We start from the raw sequence: 9,245 nt of genomic DNA on the forward strand, positions 1-9,245 counted from the left end.
TAACCTTTGTCGAGTACTTCTTGCACTTGTCGTTGAATTTCCTTTGTTTCTTCTGGATTAGTCCTATATGGCGCACGGTTTGGCAAAGATGCACCAGGAATAAGATCAATTTGGTGCTCAATCCCTCGTATTGGTGGCAGCCCCGCTGGTATCTCACTTGGAAAAACATCCAAAAACTCCTACAAAATGTTAGCAACAGCAGGGGGCAAAGAATGCTGCATATCATGAACTAAAATCAAAGCACCCTTGCATACCAAAGCATAGGCAACAGAAGTGGAAGCAACCAATTCATTAATATTAGATTTAGTAGCAAGCAATCAATGTCCTTTCAATCTTATCTCATCTTTGTTACTACTAACAGATTTGACATTTTTATCGATCTTAGATTTAGTTTTCTTAGCTTTAGCAACATCATCACGCACAATGGCTTTAGGAGACATAGGGAGCAAAACAATTTTCTTATCATGGTGTATGAGAGAATACATATTTGATCTACCATGATGCATACAATCTGTATCAAATTGCCATGGTCTACCTAGCAGAATATGACAAGCTTCCATAGGCACAACATCACAGTCAACAACATCATGATATGATCCAATAGCAAAATGAATTCGTACCAATCTCGTTACCTTAACCTTACCACTATTGTTAAGCCATCGAATGTGATATGGATGTGGGTGCGGTTTGGTTGTAAGTGCAAGCTTCTCTACCATATCGCTGCTAGCCAAGTTGTTGCAGCTACCTCCATCAATTATCAAATGGCACGAACGCTCTTTAATGACACACTTTGTTTGGAACAGTGTATGCCGCTGATTTTGCTCCGCCTTCTCCATTTGTGCGCTAAGCACATGCTGTACAATGAGGCTCTCATAATGATCTGCATCCTCTGCTCCAATCTGCTCTTCTGGTTGTTCCTCACTTCCTACATGGTCAGCAGCAAGCAAAGCAAGTGTATCTTCATCAAAATCACTAGCAGAGGAATACTCACCATCATCTTTGATGACCATAACACGCTTGCTTGGATAGTCACGCATCACATGTCCATATCCCTTGCACCAGTGACACTGAATGTCTCTTGTTCTACCTATAGATGCCATGGATGAAGCACTCGCAGCAGGCTTCTAGGTCATCTTCGCCACTGAATTTGCGGAAGTAGCACGAGGTTTGTCGCTAGATGTTGGCATAGGAGCATGTGTGGTTGGAGTAGTAGTCATGCGGGGCTGCCATGAATTAGTTTTCCCTACAAAAATATTATTCCTTTCACTGGCACATCGCCCCTGCACTTCCCTTTTAGTTTTACAAGCAAGATGAAACAAACGGGTTATGTTAGTGTATTCTTTATAATCAAGGATGTCCTGGATTTCACGATTTAACCCACCCAAAAATCTTGCCATAGCAGGTTCCTCATCCTCATCTAAATTACAACGCAACATACCCATTTGCAATTCTTGATAATATTCTTCTACACTTTTAGCACCCTGTCTCAGTTGTTGCAATTTATTTAACAAATCACGTGCATAGTAAGAAGGAACAAATCTAGCCCTCATGATTCATTTCAAAGCATTCCAAGTTCGTGGTATGTTATTAGGATTTTTCTTGCATTACTCTATCCACCAAACAGTAGCAAAATCAGTAAACTCACTAGTAGCAGCCCTAACATGTGTATTCTCATGAAATTCATGACATGCAAACTTTTGATCAACAACAATTTCCCAAGTAATGTATGCATCAGGATCATATTTACCATCAAAAGGAGGTATCTTAAATTTTATCTTACTGAAAGCATCATTATTATTGGGTACCTGACATCGGCGGTGACCACCCATACCTCTACGATTATGGCATAGGCAACGCCAGTCACGAGTGTCATGAGCATCATGTTCAGTATTAGCAGTATAATCATCATCATAATTATCTTCGAATCTCTATTCATCCTTATTGTCTTCATTATGCTGCTCTGTCTTCCGTGTGGAAGTCATTAAAACGCTTCAGAAGAGCAGCAAGGCTTCTGTCCATACGGGCAATAGATGCCTCCAATCCTATAAGCTTGGTGGTGGAGGCAAGTTGGGTGGCCTCCAGTTGCCCAATCTTGTCATTGGTCACCTGTAAATCTTGATCAAGTCCTTCTATATGCTGCTGCACTTGCCTTGTAAAATGTTGAATGATGCCCTTGGTGCGAGGAGATTGTGGCCTCTTGTTAACATCCTCTGATCCTGACATGGTTTAAAAGACAAGGGCAACAAGAAAAACAGGTGAAGAAATAAAAGCCCTACAGCTATTAGGATGTAGCTACTGCAAGGCGCTCACTCTCAACCTGTTACAAAAGCTCTTACCAATTCTTACCTTGCTCAACAGGAGGGAACGACAACCAACAAGTCTGCAACCATGGAATGAAGTGTATCGGTGCCGCAACGACAACACCTGTCAAGCTATAGTTGAAATATGTGGAGCTATAGGTGGGCTGAAGCAAGGAAGTACTAGCACCACATTAGTCACAAAAACAAGCTGAATAATCATTCAACGGTGGTACTACGCTAGTCCTAGCCTAGACCGTGCTAGAGACGCGAGCCTGGGCACAAAGGAGGTCACAACACACCACCGGAAACAATGGAGAAGCACAACGAATAGCCCCCTTTTTTCTTTTTTTCCCTATTTTTTTTTCTCTTTTTTTCTTTTTTTTTCTTTCTTTTTTTTCTTTTTTCTGGGGATCCTCAAAACTGATTATATAAACAAAAAGACTTCATAGGAGTCACACACCACACAAACTTTTTTTTGAAGGACAGGGGTATTTCGGTAAAAACAGAACCAAAACGTATATGCAGGTCGTGGAGAGTTGGAGTATAAGTAGAACTACTGCTGCACAAAGATGTACTCAGATTCGGTCTCACAACAACAACCAGGCCGCTGTCAATTCAGACTAAAAACCAATTCCAACTCGAACTCAACACCACGTGGGATTTGGTCTCAAACTCTGATTCCTACTCGGTCTTGAACACAAGGATGTATTCGGATTCAGCCAACAGAAGGTTTATATGTTAGCACACGGCTATGACTAGAACGTGACAAGAACTCAAAACTCTAAAGGACAAAAACTAAGACCAGCAACTCGACACAACCGATGTAACCGAAAACTCAACAAGCCCTAACTAAGCAGTGCTAGCAAAAGCTCAAAGGGTTTATAGGATCATGGGTAAAACTAATCTACTATATTTTTTTTGCTTTTCTGGACTATAGGAAAAATTAGAACAATGAAAGGATTGGAAGACTCTCACCGATAAACCTTGCTCTGATTACCAACTGATATGAACCCGCTAGGGTTTGTTCCCGATCTTTCGATGAGAGGTGTGGGATAACTCGATTGATGGGTGGATACGATGTTCATGGCCCGACTACAGCATTCTAAGCTACGCCTTAGCAACCGATACACCACCTCCAATGGCTGCCGTGATCTTGTGGAGCGCGTCACCCGGCCACTAGGGCACTCGTCCTGCAAGCAATCGAAGAACTAGCAAGAACAAGTATAGCAAGTACTGAATTACTAGATGTAGATGAAAGTTTCAAACTCAATCTCAATTAAGGTGGGGTTCCGAAGACAAGAAGACGGGCGGCTGATCCAGCACGCGCGCTTACAAGCAAGTAGCGAGAGCTAAACTTGATCTAAACAAAACCTGACTATTCTTGGTGGCGGCTAAGGAGTATATGAAGGTGGAAGGACGACCAAGGGGGTGTTGGGGTCGTTCTCCAACCCTAGGATGCGTCCCTAATGGACCCAACTTGATACACGGCCCATTGGACCAAACTAAGGTGATGCAGCACCTTTGGACAGACAAGCTCTTAGTAGTAATTCAGTCATTGCGACCGCCTCAAAATAGATATGGACTTGATTTCAGATCCATATGAAAATAGACTTCATAAGGATTCCATGAAGTACTTGAACGCCCCAATCCGAGTCCGTATGTGACCGTGGTGACCATCACAAGTTGGAGCTGTCCTGGAGTCCGAATTCAGCCTCCGCGAATCCTTGTCCCTTTCGGTCCTTTCCCAGGTTCCTAACCAAAATAAGAGTGCACGCATCTCCATGGTCTAAATATGATGGACAGGAACTCAAGAGTGAACTTACTTGATGATTAATGTGACGAGCATAGGCATGAGTAATAGGACTAGAAACTGGTACTCATGTCGGCGTGGATGTATCGTTGGTGTTGATGTCCTCATCAGGTTCCGGGCTTGACCTCGCGAGGTGAGGTGTTGTATGGCCGTTTGTTTGCTTGCAACGACACGTCATGGCGGTGGGTGGTTCCGTCGCTCGCGTGTGCCCTAAGTTGTTGTGTCTTGCCGGTGGTAAAGTCACTGTTTAGAGCATGGTTCTACCACAGGGTCTAGGTTCCTAGCGTGGGAGGCCTAGATGGGGTAGGAACTAGTAATGGATGCAAACTCATTGGTGCGGGCGGTCTCATGGCTTACCAAGAGGATGTGACCAGTGAGGGCCATTCCATGGGCGAGCTCACCATGAGCCATGGGCCCTAGGTTTCCTATACAGAGGACCGGGTCATGACTAGTGATAAGAGAGGGTACTAGCCCACCAAGATAGGTGAACTCTAGGATGCGACCGCCAGGGGCCGTTCCGAGAGTGTGTCCACCATAGGCCATGGAGCTCAGGACCCTATTGACGGTCGTTAACGTTCATCATAAACTGTCAATATAACTTATATAAATGCATAAAAAGGATCATCAACATAGGTTTAGGGGTTTAAACTAATGAATTTCACAAGTTTTGGTGAATCAGTGTTTACAGGAGGATTTATTCAGAAAGCCAGCAAGGTGGGCCCAATCGTCAGATTTAATCGTGTTTATCCACGATGAAAACAACCCCAAAAGACTCTAGAAGGTACAAAAAGCCAAACCACCAAAGCAGAGGGCGAGACGCCGCCAGCCAGCCCCACTTGTAGGCCGGCCAGCCTATGGGCCCACCTGTCAGCCTCCGTCTTGCTACGTCGGTTCTCCACCGCCTTAGGGATTGCATCTAGGCCGTTCTTTTAAGTTGATTTGATTCGAGGGTCTAGAATTGATGCTACCCCCTATATATAGCAGCCCCTACCCCCTTCCCTAGAGACATCTTGGAAACCCTAATTCATATCCCTCATTTAGATCAACATACAATAGGAGGAATAGGTCTAGAACTCTTCAATGTAGTAGATTAGTAGCTCGGGAGTGAGGGTCAAGTTGGGCTCATGCTCAGGTTCCAGATCTAGTCTTGGAGGCTCAGTAAAGCCTTGTATCTTTAGTTCTACATCTCATAAGACTTATTATCAATTTATTGTAATCCTATCTACATGGCTATGCTTACTTTGAATATATATCTTGCTTAGTTAAGTTTGTCTTTACTTTTGTGTGCGGGTTCATAGAGCGCTTAGCTTGCTAGTTTATCGATTGGGCTACATAGCCGAGTCTCATGTAAGCATTGTGCTTATACAATGCTCTGCCTGTGAGTGCACCCTATCCCCTAGTTGTGTGGTAGCAGCAGGAAGTGATAGCCCCGTCTATCCTCTGTAGTCTACTCTAAATTGAGCAGGTTCTTAAATTGTAGGACCATAGTCGCGTCAGTAGAGTTATCTTTTGTGGTGCTCTACCATCTAAGCGGCATACCGAATTGCACAAGAGTAGAGTTAGTCTTAGCTATAGTTGGATGTATGTATACTTTGACCATGTAATAAGAATATTACAGGAATCTACCTCACCCTTTGTTCTTTTGAGTTAACTAGTTTACATTATCTTAGTGATTTATCCCCTGTGTGTCATTATGCTTAATTCCTATCATTACCTTTGCCCATTTCTCTAGCTATTCTGGTATATTGACTAATAGATATTCCTTTATTACTCAATAAGTCTTTAATCCATTGTTTCCCTATAGTAAAAATATAAATAATGATACCTGTAATACTCCCGGTAAAATGCTACAATGGTATTCTGTGCGCTTGCAGAATTCTTCATATTCTACAATGATTTACATCAAAATTTGGGAAGAAGAACGTGGGAACTCGAAGCTTCTAGGATTGTGTCATCAAGGAATTGATTAGATCTGAATCAGTATTAGTTGATTTAGATGCGATGTTAGAATCGGCTATTTTACACATGACGTCAGCGGATGACATCAATGGGTTATACTTGAATGGTGCCAGGAAGATACGCCAGACTCTACAAATAAGGAAAATTAGGGTCCAAGTTGTTATTTAGTTAGGAAGTTTTTTTATTCCAAGAATTGTAATGAGTCGTATTTGAGTAGGATTCATGTTTAGGTTCTGGGAATAAATATTAGAGCCTAGTTATTGTAAAAGGACGGACACTCAATCAATACAATCTTTTCGGCTTTTGCCATCGCATTAGGAGTAGGAGTACTGTAGATCTCGGTGAGTTCTTCAACAAACAGGGTTGCATCGACTGATCGATCTCTAGCTTACTTGTGAGTACCTTTATGACTTGTATTGTGCTTGTAAAGCTATATCAGCTGATTGATCTTTTATGAGCCATAATATAAGTTAGTTATCGATCTGTATCATAGTTTGTAAGGCTGCATCAGCTGATTGATCCCTTACGAATCATAATATAGATCAAAGTTATCGATCTTGTGTTAAATAACTTGTTGTTTAATACAATATCATCAGTTATCGAATCTGCTAAGATTAGAAAGATTTTCCTTGTTGTTTTTGGTTGATTCACCAAGTTATCGATTTTGCTGTAATTAATGTTTTATTAATTATAACAAAATCACCTGATTAAGATAAAGATAGATCGGCATCATATCATCTTAATTGGTCATCCTTTGATCTGGTCATGCTTTAAATCTTATAATTGATGGCTTAATTCTGCTAGATCGGCTGTTTTATCTCTATTCCAATCAAATATAGTATGCATCCAAAGACATATTTCGATCTTGAATAAACTCACTAGTTAATGAGATCTAATCTGATGACACCACCATAGCAGCATCGATCCGATCAAACCTCACTAGTAAGACTTTAGATTAGAAATTATCGATTAGTGGTTTTGTTCATGATCAAGATATGTACTATGTTTATTTGCTGTGACTGCATAGGCTGTTTTAGCCGATTTGCTTATACTCTCACTCATATAGCATGTTTTCATGAATCTATCAATATATAGATGGTTTTATAGATTCTTTGACTTTAGTTTATTATCATTATCATAGCTACATCGATCTGATCAAACCTCATTGTTGATGATAATAGATTAGACTCAAAACTGTTTGTAGATTCATTTATATTAGACAGTCGATTTGTTCGTATGTTATACTCTTTTCATCAAACTTATCGGCTCAACGCTTTATATCATCATGTTCCATTTAGCTGATGATGCTTTCTAATGTTCCATGAGCATCGGTTATTTTGATTCATATCATTATCATTTAATATTAGCCGATAATCCTTGATTTAAAGATCTTCATTTCATGGATACGCTGGATATCGACTATTTAGTCAATAGCCTCGTTGAATCGGCTATCTTGCCATATATTTGGAACTGTTTGGTGCAAAACCGACATGTTCCACCTTAAATTACTAATAAGATTTTCTCTCCTTATCAATTGTAGCTTAAATTGACTGGCACGTTATTGGGTTTTCAGAATCGGCTAGTTCTGTGTTGAATCCAAACAGATCTCTAGTCTTGTTCAACTCAGATCTTCCGGCTTGCTGTATGTTGATCACATTGCCACATTTTTGTGTCAACACACTTTTTGGCACGCCCTGTGGGACCACAATCGTCATGACAGTTCACAACAACAAGGACATTCTTATGGTACCTTATGAAGACTTACCTAATGAGGATAAAGATGTCATTGGTAAGGCTATAGAGAGTTTTAGAGCAAGTGCTTGTTGTCATACACCAAAACACATGACAATAAAGTTATTCAGAAATATCCACTGCCAAGAGTTTTGATGCATGGATAGTCAGATACAGACGAAGCTGATGATAGGCGTTTCTTTGTAGAAGCTATCAACAAATCTGTTCATGATGCAATGCTGAATCATAATACAGTTTTCTTGAATAAATTTCATAATACCATGAATGAGGTTTTCCATGGGTTTCCACTTGATTAGGTTGGACCAGCTTATTACAATATTTTGCATCCATCGGCTTAGGGGGCTAATCAAGCTGGTACTAGCCGTTAAGAAGCAGTACTAGCTAAGAGTGATGATGCCCAGGCAATTCAGAATCCATCTGAGCAAATTCAGGGTGCTAGTACTAATCAAATGCAATATAACCCTGGATCATCGATGCAGCATGTGCAATAGCCGATAGGGCAAGTTCAAAATCAGATGGTTAATTTTGGTACATCTGGACAAATACCACCATCACCTCAAAAAATAGCACCATCAGTTCATAGGATTCATAGAGATACAGATCCTAATGATTCAATCAGAGATTTCAAACAGTAAATTAGCAAGGGCATCGATAGATAAATATTCCCCAAGGATATCATTATTGTTTAGATTATAATACGCTCAATATGATTCCAAATCTAGGATATCAAGGCACTCAGAATTTCAATCTATAGATGGGTCAGCAATTGCCAAGAAATCCAAACTCAAATGTCGATGAATTATTGCGGAGTAATCGAAATGATGAAAAATCAGTTTTGTTTAAAACCAAAAGGGTAGACCTTTTTGTACAAGCATCCATATCTAGAGTGGTATGATTTGGTGGCCCTTCCTACGAACTACAGGCTTCCAAAATTTGCTAAGTTCACTAGTCAAGATAGCACAAGTACAATAGAACATGTTAGTCGATATCTTACTCAGTTGGGTGAAGCCTCTGTTGAAGAAGCGCATCGAGTTCGTTTCTTCTTTTTGTCCCTATCAGGAGTAGCTTTCACTTGGTTTTCATCACTAGCGGTTAATTCTATTATCAATTGGAGTGATATTGAAATGAAATTTTATACATATTTATACACTAGGACAGGGGAAATAAAGATCATAGATTTGACAACTATAAAGCAAAGAGATAATGAATCGGGTGTTGAGTTCCTTTAGAGGTTCCAAGAAACAAGGAAGTTATGTTTTTCGTTAAATTTGATGGATGATTAGCTAGCTACGTTGGCCGTTCAAGGAATGTAGCCAACATGGAGAGAAAAGCTTCTTGGGCAAGAATTTGACAATTTAGGTCAATTGTCTCAATGGGTGGCAGCACTTAATAGTTCTAGAATATGCGCAGAGATACCCGATTTG

General features: G+C 40.5%; 1 protein-coding gene across 1 annotated transcript; it reads right to left on the minus strand.

Annotated features, from left to right (window-relative positions):
- Positions 1–536: 536 nt before the first annotated feature.
- LOC136492933 (uncharacterized) lies at positions 537–1,100 on the minus strand (the record flags this gene model as incomplete). The annotated part of the gene is made up of 1 exon (XM_066488960.1): positions 537–1,100. A coding segment is annotated over exon 1 (564 nt), but the record flags the coding sequence as incomplete, so codon positions are not given.
- Between the last annotated feature and the right edge of the window lie 8,145 nt (positions 1,101–9,245).

This window comes from Miscanthus floridulus, chromosome 11 (assembly GCF_019320115.1).
Source record: "Miscanthus floridulus cultivar M001 chromosome 11, ASM1932011v1, whole genome shotgun sequence".
NCBI classification, from domain to species: domain Eukaryota; kingdom Viridiplantae; phylum Streptophyta; class Magnoliopsida; order Poales; family Poaceae; genus Miscanthus; species Miscanthus floridulus.